Source organism: Danio aesculapii, chromosome 19, assembly GCF_903798145.1.
Source record: "Danio aesculapii chromosome 19, fDanAes4.1, whole genome shotgun sequence".
In the NCBI taxonomy this organism is placed as follows: Eukaryota; Metazoa; Chordata; class Actinopteri; order Cypriniformes; family Danionidae; genus Danio; species Danio aesculapii.
Genome location: NC_079453.1, coordinates 18,508,215 through 18,530,171, shown reverse-complemented (window position 1 = coordinate 18,530,171; position 21,957 = coordinate 18,508,215). Strand labels below are relative to the sequence as shown.

Sequence of the window (21,957 nt, the reverse complement as noted above, 5' to 3'; positions counted from 1 at the left end):
CACCATATTAACAGTTACACTTTTCCCCATTCAAAAAGATATGAGTGACATGTCTTGTGCATTCTATAGTCTTTGGTTATACCAAAGAGCATAGAATGACCAAGAGACGACACTCAATAGAACGTTCCATTGCAACAGCAACGCCCAGCAACAGCCCCGGATTCCGCCATTTTAGTGTGAAAGCGATCGACTGTCCATTGTATATTAATTGCTGTCGCGAATGTCAAGCAGCTGCTTTGTTTTTTATTTATGTATTTAAAAAGCGCATTAAAGCTGAGATACAACCTGAAAAAACGACAATACAACACTTACTATCACAATTATCAGCACTTTTAATAATTTATTTTACCGACTTATACTGTTATTTTACAGAAATATGCTGTTGTTCTATTGGAATTTTCCTTCCAAATCGCCGCTGTTTCCCAAATCGCACTACAGTGTCATCTCTTGGTCATTCTAGGCTCTTTGGTTATACTGGGCAGTTGGGCAATTTAAAAGGACCCCATTCAACATCATGTAAATTAAGCCCCCTGTGAGGCCCATGACATGCATCTGTTAAGTTTTTGTCTCAGAATTTTTCACATATTCACAGTTTTGTCCTTTGGACTGACACCCCATTTTCTTGTAAATGTCTAAAAAGTCTGACAAATCATAAAGAAAAAAAAATCATGATTAAAACTAAAATAAATTGCACTATATAAAGATAAGTGTCCAACACTGACAAATTTTCTTTATGCTTATCCCCTGCTTTATTGGGCCCTAATCACTCTTGCAATAATTTTTCCCTTCATGCTGTGTAATCTGAGGGTTTACTCTCAGTGCTGGGAAACACCCATGCAGTCTCTCATTCACACACTACGGTCAATTTAGTTTATCCAATTAACCTATATTGCATGTGTCGGGACACAAGGAGAACATGCAAATTCCACACAGAAAGGCTTCCTAGTCCATTCGGGACCTTCTTTTGCTGTGAGGCAACTGTGCCAAACACTTAGAAACTGTGTCCAATAATAAAGATAAATTGCTTTCATGCTATTTGCATAATATTTAGAGTCTCTTCTCTATATTTATATCTATGTCACACCATAGGACATATTTAAGGTACAGATCTGTAAAAAAAAAAAAAAAAAAACTAGGGATGCACCGATATGGATTTTTGGCTGATAACCGATAACTCTTAAGATTTGGAGGCCGATAACCGATATACTGTAGCCAATAAATATTAATATTTTAAAATGTTATATTTTTATACAGTGAACAACTGATTTTATTTTAAAAACTCCATAAAGTTTTGACAGTTCAGAGCCACCGTACAAGCAAAAAGCTAAATAGTATGACACATTGAAACAGATAGTATGATTTACTTTAGAAAATACAGCATATATTCATCTCAATTGCCATTTTAGATTCTTTTGAACACATGTAGGTGCTGCTTGTCAGTCAGATAACGCTTCAATGTTTGCTCTGGCTGTTAATCGTGAGAAAAATGATCGATGAAATGTTTATGATAAACCGCTGTGAGTTTGAAAATTTAACTGCAAGCGTTGCGTGGTGCGCTCATTTTAGTCTTTACAAGTATGCCGATCAAATGGAATTCAATCTTACATCAACAACACGTGGCAAGCAATGCTTTGATAATAACAAATAATCATATTAGATTACAAACAACCCAACAAATTGTTTGGCACGTGTGCATCGCTGCTATTAAGTTTACACATGTAATATTTTTCCCGAGGCATTTTAAACCAAAATACACTCTGTCAAGCATATCTACAATGATAAGAAATATGGTTACTTACTGAGTTATTAATGCACAGCAATACCACACAAATAAAGGATGGCCTTTGAAGGAATAAACAATGTGAGATAAGCTCCATTATAGTGCACTATAACAAGTTTGACCCACACATATGTGAGGCAGGCAGTTCTGGACAATGGGGTATATGCCGAAGCATGTTAATAGGACTTTTGAATTGCATGCCAATGCAAAACCGGCGCGTTTAAGGTCTGTTTACTTTAAAAATCAGCGATCTCCACTGGCTGAGAAATATCCGATATGAAGTGGATCTCAGATTGTACAAGAAGCACTGCATTAAATAACATTTTCCCCCGCCATGTCTTTATAATATGAGCGTTTATTTTACTCCAGTATATTCAATGGAGATTCTGCGCTAGCCTGCTGATTCTGACGGGCGCTTGCGAGCAAACTGCTTTTTGTCTTGTTTTACGCTTGAGCAACTAAATAAATGAATGGAACGCGCTAGCTCGGCATATACCCTATTACGTAGTTTATCCGTTAAAAGATATCGAGTTATTTTGAAATCAGACCGATAACGATAACATTAAAAGTAGCATTTATCGGGCAATAACGATATGCCCGCCAATATTGTGCATCCCTAAAGAAAAAAAAATTAAATAATGCATACAGCTAGTGACCCCTTTTTTTTTCAAACTATGTAAATAAACAAATACAAAAAGCAAAAAAAAACTTTTTGCTGCCTATTTGTCAATGTATATTAATAATTTAAAGAGAGGAACACGGTCAGCAGATTTGAAAAGGTTAAACATTTTTTGAGATTGTCAGATTGCTTTTTAATACTAGTAGCCTGAGATGTTTTATTAGCGTCCTTAAATATCCTTCGTCAAACAGATCATTGCGATCACTCTTATAATAAAGAAACGTATAAATGCTTAATGCATTTTTTTCTCTTTGTTCTTCTCCCAGTCTCTGTTATCTAAACAGCCTCCAGTTACTGCAGGCAGACCAGTGGTGAGTGTTCTACATGCTCTCAATTTACATATCAGTCCTCAGCGTTACTCAAAAATGAATTGTATTTTATATAAGTTTTCTGTTGCCAGACATTTGAATTTGTATGTATTCATTCAGCAGACTCAAAGCAAACTTCTTTGGTTTTTAATGTGAATTCAGCATTGTCCTTTTTTTTCATTGTCCCAGCATGCAAATATTGGTAACACTTTATTTTGCTGGTCCATTTGAGTATTAGTAGACTATCTGCTTAATATCTGTTGATACTGCTCCTTCAACTGACATTTAACTGGCTATAAGAAACTTTGCAAGTACATGTCTACTTACACTAACCCTAACCCCAACCTAACAGTCTATTTATAATCTTATGAGAATTAGTTGGCATGTAGAGGCAATGTAACTTAAATTCAACAAACGGACCATCAAAATAAAGTGTGACCCAAATATTTGTTTATTTTTAATCCTGAAACATTTATTTGTGTGTCTAACAGGACCCAACAAACAGAGCTCCCACAGGCTCACCGAGGACGACCAACCGTTCAGCAGCGGCTAACGTGGCTAACGTCATGCCCATGCAATCAGGTACCAAGAAGATTGATCCCAACATGAAAGGTGTGTAAGAAAGTGGCGTGTGTAGGATGCATGTCTCCATCTCTTCTCTACTTTCCTTTGTCTCTTTCCTACTTTGACACATCACCTATTTTTCCTTTGACATTTGGAGTCACACCAGGAGGTTTCTTTCTTTCGGTCTTTGGGTCTGGTTTTCTAGTTTTGGGACAAATGTAACATTTGCTATTTGACACATGGCCTAGATTTATGGGTTTGTTTTGGAGCCATAGTTATCATAATGCACTTTCAGTATCTACATAGAGACTGTTTCAGGATCTCTTCCTGTATGCAGATGAAGAGGACTTTACTGAGGACTTTACTTTACTTTACTTATGGGTTTAGATCATAGGAAAATTGCTGCCATGTTTTGAGAGGATTAACAGTGCTTGTTGGGATTAAAGCTTGATTCCTTGCCGAATTTCTCAGAGACTTTCATTTCGACTTCACTTCCTTTACATAAAATTTTAATTCCAGCTTAAGTCGCGGACATACTCGAAACATAGTTCTTTTCGTTCTTTGGCTTAGACTAAAAGTAAATTGTTAATACCTGTGCTGCACTTTGCTGTCGCGAATATCCTGACACAGGCAACCTTCTGAGACCAGATTTTAGATGAATGCTATATTTTCTGAAATGTAACTAATGAAGGTGGTACAACTAATGGAATGATGAAATTAAAAAAGTTTATAATAGCAGTTGAATGTTATTTTGACCTGGTGCAATATCCTTAAAGTATAGAATGCAAAAGCTAGCCTTTCTATCATACACACAAAAAAAATGACCACAGTGGGAAGGCAGCAGATCTGCATCTGATCATAGCAATGTGGATCTGTTCGCATGATTCCATGTTAAAATTTATTCATTTAGCACTTCATACAATAGATTGCTTTAAAGCATTAAACATGAAAACGGTATCTCTGCCGCTTTCATCAATAAAGTAGTTCTGCAGTGTTCATTCTTTTATTTCAGATTGATCTCTACAAACTAAACAAACTTGATAGAAATTTTCACAACAGAGAAGGCAAAGACATTTTATAGCATCACTGTGTAGCAATGAGAGCTTTAATGTGTTTACTAGCTGGTGTAAACTTTTCCAAAACCACATTGGCCTTTTGTTTTGTTTGGAGGATTTTGTTCAAAATAACATTATACGGGTTCCTTCCTCACTTTTGCTTTATGTATATTGGGGCATTTGAAGGCTTCGTTCACCCCAAAACTGAAAAAAGTACTATTAATAAGTATTCACCCTCAAGTTGTTTCCCTGAGACCTTTGATAATGTTGGAAACACAAATTAAGGGTGCTTTCACACTTGGTTCAATTGCCTGGACTGAACCCAAGTTTAATTGTCCCCCCTTTGCCACCTTCTTGGCTAGTTTGTGTTCACACCATTTTTTCCCCTTCTCAACCCCGATATGCTTGTGTCATCAAGCTACTGTTTTGTGTAAAGCTGTTTGCTAGGTGACGACCACGAAAGCAAAGCAGCAAAATGTAGATGTCCGCATATCACTGTTATTTTACTGAATCTTTTGGTTTTGTTACACTATTGACTTCCATAGTGGACAAAAAAATTACTATGGAAGTCAAGTGGTTACAGGTGAGTAAATATTCAGAAATTTCAGTTTTGGGTGAACTACCTCTTTAAATTCTGGTGGATGCTGCACTGATCAAAAAATAGTTTAGGTTACTGTCTGCTGGAATGTCAGCTCGTATAGTTGTGCTAATTCTTGTCATTTCTGGTGGCAGGAGGTCAGACCAGTGAGGGTGTCCTAGCTAACTTCTTCAACAGTCTCTTGACTAAGAAAGCAGGCTCTCCTGGTCCAGGTGGCCAACCTACAGGGGGAGGGAGCAACACACCAGGAACAGTACGCAAGTCAGGTGAGCGTTCCTCAGTGACACTCTCACTACTTCATTCATGTCTGTGTCCACTATCATTCTGTATATGAAGTGTTGTTTTGACCTGTTTTACATGGTATGTGGTCATTGAGTACTTGTTATTAAGTCTCATTCATAGTAGTGTTTTGTGTTTCACAACATCAGTGAACAGTCAGAGGGGATGTAAGATTGTTCATTCACATCAAAGATATTGCATGTTGTTGGATAACAAAAATAGCAGTTTATAACAATGGTCTCAAACACAATTCCTGATGGCCGCTGCTTTGCATAGTTTAGTTCAAACCACCTCCAACTCACACCTGCTTAATAGTCTCTAGTAATCTTGAACACCTAGATTATTTGAATCAGCTGTGTTTGATTAGGGTTGGAGCAAAACTGCAGAGCTGCGGCCCTCCAGGAATCGAGTTTGAGATAAATGGTTTATTAGGAAGACATAAGTTAATGTGGAGACATCATTTTTCATTTGAAGCGATTATGATTGTTATTGATCTGTACACCCAAAGATGTGTTTATTCATTGTGCATTGATTCCTCTTTTTTAAAATTTGTAAAATGAAAATATTCTTTACTATTCTTTATGTTGTCAATATTTTGTCATACCATATTTGTTAATTAGAGTAATTTTACTGTGGCCAAATGGCACAATTGATTTACTCCTCCAGAATGTCAAATTATTCTTATCATTTAATAATATTTTCATTTTTTCTCATAGTGTGCCTCAGTTAGTCATCGACAATTATCATTGACAACCAAAAAATGTTTTTGTTTCATTGATGAGGTTGTGTTCACATTACCAAACATTTTTGGGCAAAAACATTCATTATGAGTAACAACATATGAAGTACAGCTCGTCCAGATGTCCCATTTAAACCAGTCCGCTTTTTAATGGACAGTGTAGCGAAATCACAGCACACCCTTTGCAACAGGGGTCTCAGGACCCGTTTACACTAATACGTTTTTGTTTTAAAATGCATAAGTTTTGCTACGGTTACACCATCCGTCCACACTACGCCGGAGTTTTCGAGCGCTGAAAACGAAGCTTTTTGAAAACACCGGAGAGGCCGTTTTCATTCTAAAACATTGTTGCTCTGTGTCAGTTCTGATGAGGGAAAACGGAGATATCTGAAAATGGAAGCGGCGCTGTAGACATTCGCTTATCTGATTGGGGCTTTTTCCTTTGTCTTGCATCCTCTCCTCGTAAGTTCAGACTTTGCAAGTTTGATATGGAAAACAAACAACTGATGACACGTCGGGTAAATCTTCAAAGGGAACAGTGTACTTTATAACCTTATTCACATTATCTTGGCTACGTTGTTTCACTTTCCCAACAATAAAATGAAAACATGGTTTAAGGAACTGCCTATTTTATTAGTAACTTAACAGACACCAGAAATGCTGAGGCGTCGTGTAGCTACATATTTATATGACCGTCATCTTTACTGAATGCATATTTATAACAAAACGCAGTCTATAACATTACTGCCTCCTTTAATTTTCAATGAAAAATTTTCAATGATATTCTCTTTACTGAATATCAGTTTTAATAATCAATAATGGCCATTATTAAAGTATAACGTACAATAAGTTTATACATTATAGGAAATAAAGACAAGCAATCAGTCAAATGTGCAGAATCGGTGTACATAGTTACATAAATTAATATATTAATTTATCTTTGCGCTCAGCCAAAACACGTTACCTGAGAACAAGTATTAGATTCAAAAGACCAAAGTCGGGGAATATGTCGTTAGATATAGACAACAAGGTTAATTAAATATCATGTTTAACAAATATAGTAAGATTAGATCCAGTGGTAGATCCTTGATGAACAGTCCGACGAGCACAGCTCTCATCTAGGTAGATATGCTGCATGCATGCCAGAGTGTGTGTGGTCACGTGATGTGCGTTTTCAGTGGTGTGGCGTAGAGTTATTCAGAAACGCTGGGTGAAACGCTAGTGTTGACGCGGATTGTTTTCATTCTAAAACGCAGTTTTAAAACTAAAACATATTAGTGTAAACAGGGCCTCAAACTGCCGGCCCACAGGCTATTTGCCCCCTTCCCCTTCCTTGAGATGTGGCCCCCCCAAGACGTATATTTTTGAATCACTATCATTGTTGTGCAGTCGCATAAAACCAAACCTAGTGGTTTGGACCCCCACCTATGGACATTTAAAGAACTGCATTAGGCAATATGTTCGGATTACTTTCGGTTTCTCTTAGCATGTGATTGAAAGTAACGCACATGCAAATTATTTCTGGGACTGATTTAAACGTTGAAATATATGTCCGTAAGTGCTTATTTTTTATTTATTTATTTTTTTTTTTTAGTAAAGCTCTATTTTTTTTTCTCAAGTATTCAAGGGTTGTTTGTAGGCATGGGACGATAAACGATTCCAAGGTTTCGAATTGTCAAGGTTTTAAAATGGCAAAAATTTTGTTATATCAATCCTAAGGTATATAAAAGGTTTTTTCATGTGTTTTTTGTATGTGTTGTACAAAAATTTGTGGTTTTTAAACCAATAAAGAGAGCAGATATCAACGATTGCTGACATGTTTACTGTTAATAAAAAAAATTTAAAGCAGTAATCACAATACTGTGAAACCGTGGTATTTTTATCCAAGGTTATCATACTGTCAGAAGTTTATATCGGCCCATGGCTAGTCAATTGATTATAATTAGTTTTATACCACCTGTATTGTGTTGCACAAACACATCTCCATGACTTACAATTTCTGATGGTTGTGTAAATATGATCATTTTGCTAATATTCAATTCAAATTGTCTAATTTATTATAGATTTTCCTCATATGCATATTAAGATTTGTATAAAAAAGTGCATTTGTAAAATTTGACTGCTGGCTGAATTGAAAATGCTAAAGTAAAAGTGAATCTATATTCTTTCCCCCTCTTTGTTGTAGTTTTATGTTGTAGATATTGAGAAAAACAATTGCCAGTAAAGTTAGCAAATCTGCTCTCTTCTGTTCTTGCGCTATCCGTTAAACTTTTAGTCAAGCAACTTGTTATAATCCAATTAATGATAATTATTTTTATTATGCCTATTATTAAATTGTAGTATTTTCATAGCAATTTAAACTACTACTCCAGTATGTACAACAAGAAACAAAAAAGGAGCTTTGACTACACATACTCTGGGGAAGAGTGCATCAGTTACGTCAGGTTTTCACTTTTTTGTGGTGTTTGAATGTTAAACTAGCCCTCCTTTGAATTGTCAGTCACTGCTATGGCCCCCCTACAATTTGAGTTGGAGACCCCTGCAATTTGATCTCATGCAAAATTCCAGATTTAATATTTTATTGAAATAACTGGATTTCATCCCTAATGAAGCTCAAAAGATGATCTCATGCCATGTAAAAGGTCTACTGACACTGAATGCCATTCTGCATTTTTAGACACTTCACCATTTTACAGCATTAATTTTATTTAAAAAGTGTGATTAAACATTTTAGTCTTAGTTTATTTTTTTTTTATTTTTTTTTTTTCAAAATGAATGATATCTATATAATGCACATAATATGATAGCCCTTTTGTTGTGTTAGTTCATGACTGAAGCTTAATGCTGGGCAGGTTTGCAAGATTATTGTCATCATAACACTTCAAATCTTGTCGTGCGTGTGCGTGTCCGTGTGCGTGTTAAGTTACCTTTATTGTGATATTGTTCTCATCAACCTCCACTTTTACCCTTCCATCCCAGATCTTTGACATCAACGACGGTAAAAAAAAAAATATATATATATATTGATTAAAACTTATGCATGTGCAGCTAAAAACTCAGCCAATCATTCAAGCTGACATGTTTTCACATTATTCACACTGAGTAATAACCCAATAACACAAAATTTATCAGCGATTGGCTTATGATCAGCCTCCTTAAACAGATGAAAATTGACATCACTTACTCTCACTAATGTTGTTTCAAACTTGTATGTCTGAATTTCTTCTTGGAAACACAAAAATACTTTAAAATGTCATTTTTTTTCCTGTTTATTCAGCGAAAGACCACATTGTCCATTTTATGTTTTGGATGCCATTCATTGTCTGAAAGAAATGTTCAGACAATCTATATTTTTGTTAGTATTTTTGTATTTTCGTTTTTTTTGCTTTAAGACATTTATTTAGGTTTGAAATTTAAATTTATAACTGATCAAGAACTTCATAGTACAACCCCATTAATTTTTAATCTTAACTTAATTGACAAAATTACAAAGAAAATATGTGTAATCCTTACACTGACTAAGAAATTATATTGTGTAAATGAAAAACATATTGTAATTGTGATGGCTGCAACATACTTTCATCATCTTGATGTCAGTATACATTTGTGTTAAAAAAATAGTAAAAAAAAGTGAAAAGTGCAAATATTTTTAAATGGATTTTATTTTCATATTTTAAATACATATATTAATATTTGGATTTGAAATTGAAAACATGTAAAATAAAAAAGCAGTATTAATATGTTTTATTTATACTTTATACTAAAATGTCTACACTTCTGTTCAAATTACTAAACTAATATTTTTAATTGCTTAGCCATTGCTTTTGCATTGATTTAACATTTGTGTGTTTGCATTGCACCGATTTAACCAACTTCTGGCACAAAGTATAACCCACTATTCCTGTAATTTTGGGGATTTCTTCAGAAACTATATTTTTATTGTCACTCTGCAAGCTTTCATTTGGGTTGAGGTCAAGAGATTGAGCTGTACACTCCATTAGCTAAATCTTTTTCCAAGAATCCAAGAAAGCCTCATTTTAGGGGCATTTCCCCATCAGTGTAGTAGAACCCAATCTCTACACATATTCTGATGTATTCAAACTGATCCATGGTACATGACAGATAGTCCCAATGCTACAGAATCAACCCTATAAAATGATTTCTGCACCATCTAATATTTCATTTGTCTGGAGATGATGATTGGCTGGATGTTTACCATTCAGTTTACCTTTCAATCCATTTTGACTGTTTTTTTGTTTTCTTCTGTTGTTTAAGATTTTGTTGCTACTTAAACGTATTTCAGACCATTTTAGATGAGCATCTCTCATTAAACTCCTCACTACTATTATTTTGAACACACTCCTTTTCGTTTAACAGCAAGGAAATTTTCACAGTATGCCCGATAATATTTTTTTCTTCTGGAGAAAGTCTTTTTTTGTTTTATTGCGGCTGAAATAAAAGCAGTTTTTATTTTTATTTTTTAAACCATTTTAAGGTAAAAATTATTAGTTATTATTAAGTTATATATTTTTTCTCAATAGTCTACAGAACAAACCATCTTTATACAATAACTTGCCTAATTACCCTAACCTGCCTAGTTAACCTTATTAACCTAGTTAAGCCTTTAAATGTAACTTTAAGCTGTATAGAGATCTTGAAAAATATCTAGTCAAATATTATTTACTGTCATCATGGCAAAGATAAAATAAATCAGTTATTAGAATAACAGTTAATTGTTATTAATAGTTATTAAAACTATGTTTAGAAATGTGTTGAAAAAAATCTCCTCTCTGTTAAACAGAAATAGGGGGAAAAATAAACAGGGGGGCTGTTAATTTTGACTTCAGCTGTATATCTCTGCACTATCCTAATATAAGCCTCCATGTAAATGGTATTAGTTAACATATGTCAGTCACCCGTGGTGTTTATTCTGCTGCAACCCTATACTGACAGACATTTTCATTTTTATTTGTTTCCAGTCTGGATGATACCTTTTGTCTTCGGGACATAGAACTCGTTTTTCACATTTTTCCCCAGAAACAAGTTGTAATATGGACTTCACTGACCCCAGCACACATTTCCATTGTCTTTTTGAGATTAAATGAGTTCTGGCTAACAGAGCCCAGGTGCATCACTGCACAGAACTGACTTCTAGATTTAATCACGAAGAACAAAGACTCCTATTGCTTTTCTTGATGCAGCAGCACACTGTTAATCAACTGTTTTATTTTTGCTTCTCAGCTCACATGACTATTTAACACCATAGCATGATGTTTTTTTTTAAAGGTTGATGCCATCTCAGAGCTCACTAGATTTTTTTGCGATTATCCACTGGCAATTTTTGAGTTGTTTGACAGTTTTCTCAATAAATTATAAGCCATGATCTAGCTTTGCTTGCTAAGACTTAGATACTCCTTTTTTACCCAAACATGAAACCCTCACATATTGTCAGTTGACCTGTTATTGTGGACTAATAGGATAAACTGTAACCTTTTCACTTTCATTTTGCTGCTGGACCTGGTTGCCCTGTCGTTTGAGTGTGTTGCAGCCTTAAAATAATGTAAATTTGTTCCCAAATACATTAAGTTTGTCAGTGAATTTTTCTTTACCTTTGTCAAGAAAAATCCTCAAAAAGAGAACAAATAAATCCTAGGTGCTTGCGTTTTACATAATGGTCACAACTTTTTTTTTTTTTTTTTTTTTTTTTTTTTTTAAAGAGTTGGCATTTTAATATGAATAAAAAACAAAGTGAATCACTGATAGCAACTGCACGAGCTAACATTGATACTACACAGTTTGAAATGTATGATTCTGCTAATAAGCTTTAAAGCTAACATAACAACATGGTGGTTTTATGGCCCATTCTCTTGTGTCCTTTCATATTATGCTTTTGCATCTTCATTTGTTTTTGAAACCGTAATGCAGCTTGATTTTATGGAAGTGTATTAAAGGTAAAGTACCTCAATGGCCACAGTGAACTCTCCCAGTCATCATCCTGTCCCCTTATCTTCTGTCTGAGACCAAACTATCATGTGTGCGTCATTTTTTTGTTCGTTCAAATGTATGAATGAGTGACATTTGTGTGCACTTTTATCATCCGTCATATTTAACACCTTTAAACTGTCTTTCATCATGTGTGTTAGCCAGGGGATGTTGGCCACGCTAAGGTGTGTTTGTAAGGGACTTTTCCTCACTTGCATCCTTTTAGTTAAACCAGTGCTAAATCTAACCAGTGCCTAATCTAAAGTATGAATTTCCTTTAGCACTTGCATGTTTTATTTTGGCCTGTTGTATGCTACATTGCTGCCTTTCTTATTTCAGGCCTCCATCTTGGTTTATTGCGATTAACCCCATCTATCTGATCTTGCATGTAAATTTATGGCTGTCTGATATTCACTCCATGACTCTTCATTTAATCCTTAATTTATATTCATATTTGGCATGATTTTGTTTACTTACTCGTTACAAGGACCAGGTCTTCACGTTTTCTTTAAACATTACTCCAGACTTCAGTGTCACATGAGAATATCAGAAATCATTCTAATATGCTGATTTGGTGTTTAGGAAACATTTCTTCTTATTATTCTTCTTATTATTATTATCTATCAATAAAGAAAACAGTAAAAAACAGAAAAATATTGAAAAGTAATGTGGTGCATATTTTCTAATGCCAAGTTGAGGCTGCCTGTTTTTAGCCCAGATTTTGACTCGCCAACAGGTTTTGAGAAATCACCGACAAATGCCTGAAATCCCAGGCAAATCAGTGCTCGTTCATGTGAATAACAATCGCACAGTGTGAACTATTAAAGACGCGATCTGATAGAATGAGTCGCTGACACCCGTGAGATATTTGGCATGCCAAATATCTGGACCTGTCGTCAAATCCTCAAATCATGCCATGTGAAATGTGTTCTGATTGAAAATAACTTTGGCGATTACCTAAAGCCAATGAGAGAGCAGCATCCACTAGTATGGGTATCTTCTGGTCAGCGGAAGGTTGGGGGAGAAGTTAAAAGGGCTTCTTTTCGGTCTATTTGGACCTGAGAAATGGAGGAAAAACTACTAGAAATTTGGCAGGATCACCCATATTCAATTCAATTCAATTCACCTTTATTTGTATAACGCTTATACAATGTAGATTGTGTCAAAGCAGCTTCACATAAAAGGTCACAGTAAATAGGAACAGTGTAGTTCAGTTTGTAGTGTTTAAGTTAAGTTCAGTTTAGCTCAGTTCAGTGTGGTTTAATAATCACTACTGAGAGTCCAAATATTGAAGGGCAAATCCAACGATGCACAGCTCTACAAATCCCGAACCTTGCAAGCCAGTGGCGACAGCGGAGAGGGAAAAAAACCTTCACTAATGGCGGAAGTGAAGAAAAAAAACCTTGAGAGAAACCAGGCTCAGTTGGACACGATCATTTTAATTTCTCCGCTGGCCAAACGTCTTGTGCAGAGCTGGCTTGCTGCAGTCTGGAAGCTGGCCTCAGCGAAGACTCGTCTGTCTCTGGAGTGTCACAGGAATCAGTCTCATGTTCTCCACTCTTCCATGACCATCACAGTAGCTGCTCAGGATTCGGCCTGGTCCAGGATATGGAAACCTTGGGATCATCTCGTCTTTGGTCTTGGATCGAATCAGTGACTCTGCATAGTCTGAGGGCCTCGGGAAGAGTATCCCCAGGTGGAAATGGAGAATAAAGAAAATAATTAGCGTAGCTGATGTTCACAATGTATATCAACAAGATGCAGAACCTGTGTGGAAGCCCCCTAAGTGGTGCACTAAGTGTATGCTTTACTGAACAGATAGGTCTTTAATCTAGTTTTGAATTGGGAGAGTGTGTCTGAGCCTCGGACGTTATCAGGAAGGCTATTCCAGAGTTTAGTAGCTATAAATGAGAAGGCTCGACCTCCTTTACTCGACTTTGCTATTCTAGGTACTACCAGAAGCCCTAAGTTTGAGACCTTAAAGAGCGAGTTGGATTGTAGCGAGACAGAAGATTGGTTAGATAAACAGGAGCTAGATTATTTAAAGCTTTATATGTAAGAAGCAATATTTTAAATTCAATACGAAACTTAACAGGCAGCCAGTGTAAGGAGGATAAAATTGGTGTGATGTGATCAAATTTTCTAGACCTGGTAAGAACTCTGGCAGCTGCATTTTGTACTAATTGAAGTTTGTTAATAGAGGATGCTGGGCAGCCAGCAAACAGTGCATTACAGTAGTCCAGCCTAGAAGTCATAAAAGCATGGACTAGCTTTTCTGCATCTGAGATGGATAGCATACTTCGTAACTTAGCGATATTTCTCAGATGAAAGAAAGCAGCTTTTGTGACATGGGATATATGATTTTTAAAAGTTAAATTGCTGTCTAATATGACACCCAGATCTTTTATAGTAGAGCTAACGCTAACTTTGTATACCTCTAATTGTAGGTCGAGTTGTGAGATCTGCTGTGTACAGGATTTAGGCCCAATAAGTAATAATTCTGTTTTGTCTGAGTTTAAGAGAAGATAATTGTTGGTCATCCAGTCTTTAACATCTTTAATACACTCCGTTAGCTTGGACAGTTTAGACGTCTCGTCAGGTTTAGTTGAAATATATAATTGAGTATCATCTGCATAGCAGTGTAAGCTGATCCCATGTCTTCTAATAATGTCTCCCAGGGGTAGCATGTATATTGTAAACAGCAAAGGGCCTAAAACTGATCCTTGAGGCACCCCGTATTTTACCTGGCTGATTTGTGAAGGCTGTCCATTAATATTCACAAACTGGTAACGGTCAGATAAGTATGACTTAAGCCGTTGTAGGCACTGTCCCTGGACACCTGTAGACTTTAAGCAATTAATAAGGATACCATGGTCAATGGTGTCAAATGCCGCACTAAGATCGAGTAGAACTAATAGCGAGATGCACCCTTGGTCAGCAGCTAAGAGTAAATCGTTGGTTATTTTCACTAATGCAGTTTCTGTACTGTGATGAGCTCTGAAACCTGACTGAAACATTGTTCATCTGCAGAAAGGAGCATAATTGAGCAGAAACAACTTTTTATAAAAGTTGCTGGGGTCCAGTTGTGGTTTCTTAATAATATATTTAATAACAGCTAACTTGTAAGGATTTGGAATATGGCCTAAAGATAAAGAAGAGTTGATAATGTTAAGAAGAGGTTCTCCTAACAGGTAGCAATTCTTTCAGTAACTTTGTTGGAATTGGGTCCAATATACACGTAGCTGATTTAGAGCTATTTATAATTTTGTCTAGCTCTTCCTGTTCTATGATTTTAAAGCACTGTAGGTTATTTAGATTCAGTGGCGTGTTTACTGGATCTGAAGTATAAGGCAGTGCAGAAAGTTTAATATCTCCTATTTTCTGTCTAAAGCCTTCTATTTTATCACTGAAAAAAATCATGAAGTCATCACTACTAATTTGCGGTGAAACGTTTTGTTCCAAAGATGACCGATTATTTGTTAATTTAGCAATGGTGTTAAATAAGAATCTAGGATTGTTATGATTATTTTCTATCAGTTTGCGGAGGTGCTCAGCCCTGGCAGATTTTAAAGCCCTCCTATAGCTGGACATACTGTCTTTGTATGCAATTCTAAAGACTTCTAAATTAGTTTTTTTCCATTTACGTTCAAGGGCACGGGTTGCTGTTTTGAGAGCGGGGGTATGACTATTATACCATGGTGTAGTTTTATTCTCTATAGCCTTTTTTAGTTTGATGGGTGCCACAGTATTTAGAGTGCTAGTAAAGATGGCATCCATACTGCTGGTTACTACATCAAGGTCATTTGCGTTTGTGGGGTGCATTTCGAAGTAGAGAAAGATCAGGTAAGTTATTTATAAATTCATATTTGGTGGATGGAACAATAGTTCTACTAGGGCGATATATCGGAGCGGATCTGCTAATTTCAGGTAAACACAGCTTATATAGTAAGAGGTAGTGGTCTGTAATATCATCACTTTGTGGTATAATGTCTACATCAATGACCTCAATTCCATAAGACAGAATTAGATCTAGTGTATGCTTTAGGCGATGGGTTGGACCAATAACATTTTGCTTTATTCCTAGTGAGAGTAGTAAGTCAATAAACGCGAGCCCTAATGTGTCGTTAGCGTCATCTATGTGGATGTCATCTCTGTTTGACGTGTCATCTGAGCAATACCACAACCGGGTCAGAAAAGAAAAAAAGTCTAAGAGAAATTGCTAATTCCCCTCAAAACCCAGGTGAGCAAAATAAGTGTATGACAAAAATAACAAAAGATATACTATGCTGCCTTACATTGTTTCCATGTCACTTATCGTGTGTGTTTGATTGTGAGACGTAGTTTGCAGACCGAGACAAAGTTGTCAGCAATACTCCTATTGTCAAGTCATGCATAAAGACATCCTGCAGTGTAAACACAGCAACGATGAGATGCTACTCCAGATAGTCATGCAGTGTGAAATCATCTGTGACGTGACTACTTTAAAAATCCTGCAGTCTGCATAAGTTGGACTACATTGAGGCTGGAAACAGTTGCTCAAACATTAGACAATCCAGGCTGATTGAAAATATGTGCCTCAGCCTATGCTTTTGAGAAATGTAAAATACATTCCACCAGGTACATTATGTTGCACATTTCAGATGACAAATCCACTAGAGGCCACTGTGTATATTTTTGCAAGCGGGAAATGGTTTACTTGGGGTACCTTTTTTATGTTTCAGAAACACCTCCTTCTTGTATTTGTTCACAAGATGGTGGGCTTTGTTGTACAGATCACCAAGTGAACCACTGACCTAAATTATTTTTAAAAGCAAATGAGAAAAATGCACTACGACCACATAGTTTTATCCTAATTTTTACATTACTTTTAGCTCTCTTTTGGAACTGTGCTTCACCAAATTGGAGTGTGTTTGGTGTTAACTGCACAAAAATAATCCTTTATTTGATAATCCTTTATTTCCAATGTAGATCGTACTGTAGATTGTTTTATTGCTTGGGAGAAAATAAAAGCTTTAAAGCACTATCGCCTGATTCACACGGGGCGTCACTTTGAATGGGTGATGCCAGGTGTTGCTGAACTGAATTGTGGCTCCATCTGCACTGCTTCAGCGGCATTGGTCGCTGCAGAAGTTGGGGATTTCTCAACTTTTCAAGCACCAACGAAAACATCAGCCAATCAGATCGCTTTATGCAAATACCCCAGCTCAGACTGTAGCCGATTGCGGACTAATTTCATTGGCTGACGCTGCTATGATGATCACGTCAGCCCCAACTTTAGACACGTCTTTGGTCAAGCGTTGACCCTGAAGCCCCATGTGAATGCACGGTTTCTCTCTCACTGTGGACCAATTGACCTTCTGGTGTGTCCATGAGGTAACGTTTTCTCTCTCTTGGCTGTTACAGTGATTCTTGTGGTCAGTGATCTCTTGTGTCTGCAGAGTGTGTTTTTTCTACAGGGTCTATTATGGATCACCTGATCGAAAAGACCATTGTTTGGTCACTGCTTAGTGGAAAGCGGTGATCATCAGAACCAATCACAGACCTTACTATTGAGCATATGGACACAATAGGCAGTCATGCATGTTAAATAATTCGGTCGACAGCACACAAAAAGCAACAGAGGTTATTATTTACTTTGTGTATTAGTTCTAAATGGTCCTGTTGTCTTATGTTCCTGTTGTTCCTGTACCTGAGTTTTGTTTTATACATTTAAAAAGCATGTTCTTTTTGAGCAAGTAAAATAAATGGTACAGTTACTATATCTGACTGCCTGTATTAAAAGATAAATCTGTATTGTGTTGCCGGCATAGGTTCACACCTTTAGTATAAAGTAAATGTTGATAATACCTAATTTTGGGGTTTATCAGGTTCCACCGTAAATGGACGGTGCTAATTGGAACCGTCTAAACTGGAACCGTCATGCCAGTTTAAAAATCATGCCAAAACTTGGGTTTAGTGGGGTCTTTTCTTAAAGGTTTTATCAACAATCCCTGTGGGGCTAATTGCTATCATGTAATTACTGAAATTAAAACTCATCATTAAGCCTTAAAACAAAGATTGTGTTTGGCTTTGTGATTTGACATTGTCTCAGCATTGTGAATTGCACTATTAAAATGAGTTCATATGAAATGGTTCTCATTTATAACACATTTTCTGTTGCAAACAAATCAGTCACTGCATGTTTCATGTTTTCGTTATGGCTGAATTATAACTGCAAATTTTAGCCTGAATGTGTGTGTGTGAGTCTGTGTGAAGGTTCATTGACTTCAATCATTACCTAACATTATTGTCCTCCATCTCCATTCGTTTAAACTACCTGTATTTATTTTCTCCTTCAAGCTAAAAAAACATTTTAATCCATCATCATTTCAGATGTGTATGCTTAACATTGATCAAAGGCATAAGGCTCGATGTTACATAGGTTTCCCACTTGCTCTTTTTCTAAATTGCTCACTCACGGACTCACAAACACTGACGCGCCAAGGTTGCAAAGCTTTTTGCCATCCTTTGTCACAGACACAATTTCCTGGGTTCAATAGATGTTAAATTCAGTTGCTGGGAACTCTTAGCTGTTGACATTGTTTAATTAGAAAACTAATACACAGCGTTTCAGTAGCGTTGCGACACAAATCAAACAGTGTTAAAAATGAAACATCTAAGAAAATATTTTCTCTAAATTTCTATACAATTTTATGACTTTGCTGCTTTAATTTAATATATAAATCTCTAATTATAAGCAAAGAAAATGTGAAATGCCTTTAATACAGTGGAATAATGAAGCCTCTTCAAATAATGAAGAATGTCTTCAAATTCTCAATGAATATGCCCCAAACAAGAAAATTTAAATAGTTTTTTTTTTATACTCCATAAATACCTTCGAGCTTAACTTGTATTGAACTCAGAATATCCCTTTAAAGCTTTGGTCAATTCTTCTTTTATCAAAGTGCTCAGCATTATGATACTATTTCAAGCTGATCTTGTTTATTCTCAGGCTCTAAGTTGGGGTTGACTGATGTCCAGGCTGAGCTGGACCGGATCTCCAACAAATCGGACCTGGAAACCTCAGCCCCTAACGCCACCACGCCCCCTGCTGAAAATGACAAATCCTGAACAAGTGGCAGGGATGATTCACCGGCAAGCCCCTCCCCCTTTACACTGTTCTCCAGCCCCTGAACCTGCCTTCCTTGTGCCACCTCTCCTCCCTTCCTCTTCCTCACTCTTTCTCTTTATCTTCTTCAGAAGGGGGGTTGTTTCAGTTTATTCCTTGTAAGGCCAGTGACTTGAAGCTGCATGTTGGGCAAATTGCATTTGCTATGTCTGTCTCCACACACGCACACACGTACAGCAGACGGGTCTGTAAAAAACGAGGGGCAAGGTTGTCGTAGAAATAATGGACACTAGACCAGTGTTGGACACTAAAAGACAAAAAGAAATTGAGATGTTGATCTAAGTCCAATTTGGGCTTAAAAGTGATTAGAGAATTTAAGTGTGTCTGTAAGAAAGTTAGACTTTTCATTGGCTTCTGGTAGTGAATTCTCATGAAGAATGCTGTACGAGTGAAAGTTACCCGGCTTCTAATAAACAAGCGCACATTTTACTTACCTAACGTCTGGTTAAGGCTCATTGAAACAATACAATTCTTTTATAAAAATCATCACATTTCAGCTAGAGAGGAATTTGATCAGACGATTAATTGGACATGGTCACCTTACGTTGGTGTCTTCATTAAATAGTCATCTTTATATCCTGCCAAATTCTTATGTGTCTTGATCACAAAACCAGGACGAGTATACTGACACAATTTCAATGCTTTATAATATTCATAACCCCAATTTTGCTGCTGAGAAACCGATTCAAGTAAGATTAATACGATCTGTTTAGTCGAAGTATCTAAAAATTGCACTATTACACAATAGTATAGGCAATGACACTGAAAATAATCTTTCACAATGCCGATTGTAGCAGAGAGTAGTACACTTAACAGGAGAGAGTTTTTAGCATAGACATGGTTTATGAAGTCATCTGTGTAACTGCTGAGCAAGACTATTGATGGGACTGACAACTATGTCCGTTGTAAAAATTATTTGTTTTCTATGTTCATAAGAGCTTGAAGTTTGATACTTCTGTGTATGTGTGTTCTCATCTCTCAGCTACAGCCAGTTATGGCACCGTTTAATAATGGATGCACTAGAGATCATGCAAACGAGATCAGTATTACTGTCTTAACATTGTAGTGTCTGATTATGTGTGTGTGCGTGTGCGTGTGCGCGCGCGCGCGCGCGCGTGTGTGTGCGCGTGTGTGTGCGTGTGTGTGTGCGTGTGTGTGTGCGTGTGTGTGTGCGTGTGTGTGTGTGTGTGTGTGTGCGTGTGTGTGTGTGTGTGTGTGTGTGTGTGTGTGTGTGTGTGTGAGTGAGAGAGAGTTTAAGCTAAATGAGAAATTCAGCAGGACATTTGTCTATTTAGAGACTTAAACGACTAGAAATTAGTAGTGGGAAGGGAAGGGAGGGAGAAGGCAGAGGTGGCAGGGCAGGTGAGATCTCAGATCACCCTCACCTGAATGTACAGTCATCAACCAAACTTCTTACCAGAGGGAGGGGGAAATAAACATACGCTAATATGGTCCTGTAATTTCACAAGATGTAGTGATGTTTCTCTGGATCAGGTCTGTAATCATTCTATTAAAGTTGTATTTATTGGGAATGGCTGTTCTCTTATTTTTCTCTCTTGTGTACATGGAGGGTTAAGAAAGAACATTAAAGGGTGTCTGATCTCAGCTAAAACAATGTGTGGCACAAGATTAGGATCAAATCGTAAAAGGGGTAGTTTCAAGAGTTATTTGTTGGGTATTTTGAGCTAAATCATAACATACCCACTATAGAGACATCCGAGATTATTTTGCATTTTGTAAAAGATGAATAAATACTCCAATAATTTCTACATTCTTATTTCAAGTTAAAACATCTAATTTGAACAAATGAGACCTTAATGCAAAGTTTTACCATATTTTTCTAATAAGTCATGGTTGTATTATCTATAAATGCAGTAAAATTAACAACCATTCTGAACTTTATCCATGCTGTTATGTTATGATATTTAAGAACGAGCACTACAAATGACCTGGTTATTATACAGGTAATCTGGAATAGAAATACATTATTTTAGATATACAATTCCAAATTGAGAAGTGTGTGAGTTGGCTTGTACTTTATATGCCAAAATATAGGCGAGTAGCAGTGCGACAGTAACACACTAAAAGATATGAGGCAAGAAGTCCTAAAGGAAACAGGCTAATGACATTTACTACGGAGAAGCCCTTAATGAGGCAGCTATTAGAATGGGGGCTTCATAAGACTTCACAGCAGCTACAAAAGGACCAGTGTAGTGAAGATGAATCCCAGTGCATCAATCAAAAACTCCAAAAAAAAAAAAAAAAACAACTGCTGGTCTGGAAGAATGTCAATGATCTTGCCAACTTAATAGATTATATATATATATATATATATATATATATATATATATATATATATATATATATATATATATATATATATAATCTATTAAGTTTGTTATATACAACAGTTCTGTCTAGTTCTTGAATCTGATTAGATGATAGCCTTTTAATATTCTGCAAATAACAGCACTATTACAGCCTCTTTACCATTGTGTATTACTCCTGCCACATACAGCGACAAGCAGAGGACACTCTACAGTTTGACAAATATTACTGCTGTTGGACAACATAATGTACTTTTGAGGCTTTTTTAGTAGAATGTACATGGAATGTACAACTAGAATGTAGTTGTTTAAATTGCAACAATGCAGTTTATTTATCAGGATAGTGACTATTTTTAAATATTTATAATTTCAGAGCATCGATTAAGTGCATCGGCTGTTTTCAGCCTGTCTGAGCAGACCAAAGAAAGTGACAGTTGACGTTCCGCCACAAGATGGCGACAGAGACAGCATAAGTGCT

The 21,957-nt window shown here is 36.4% G+C and overlaps 1 protein-coding gene across 4 annotated transcripts in view; it reads left to right on the top strand.

Moving 5' to 3' along the window:
- Positions 1-20,684, top strand: part of dync1li1 (dynein, cytoplasmic 1, light intermediate chain 1) — a 35,711-nt gene extending 15,027 nt beyond the window's left edge. Inside the window, exons 10-14 of one of the 4 annotated variants that reach the window (XM_056479274.1) lie at positions 2,726-2,770; positions 3,259-3,379; positions 5,119-5,250; positions 12,146-12,169; positions 18,976-19,066. In XM_056479274.1, coding sequence (XP_056335249.1) covers positions 2,726-2,770; positions 3,259-3,379; positions 5,119-5,250; positions 12,146-12,168 — 321 coding nt within the window. In that variant the 3' untranslated portion in view covers position 12,169; positions 18,976-19,066. Of the gene's footprint in view, positions 1-2,725; positions 2,771-3,258; positions 3,380-5,118; positions 5,251-8,981; positions 9,001-12,145; positions 12,170-18,975 lie in introns of all 4 variants that reach the window. The other 3 variants (XM_056479275.1, XM_056479273.1, XM_056479271.1) reach the window with 3 other exon arrangements.
- Positions 20,685-21,957: the final 1,273 nt, after the last annotated feature.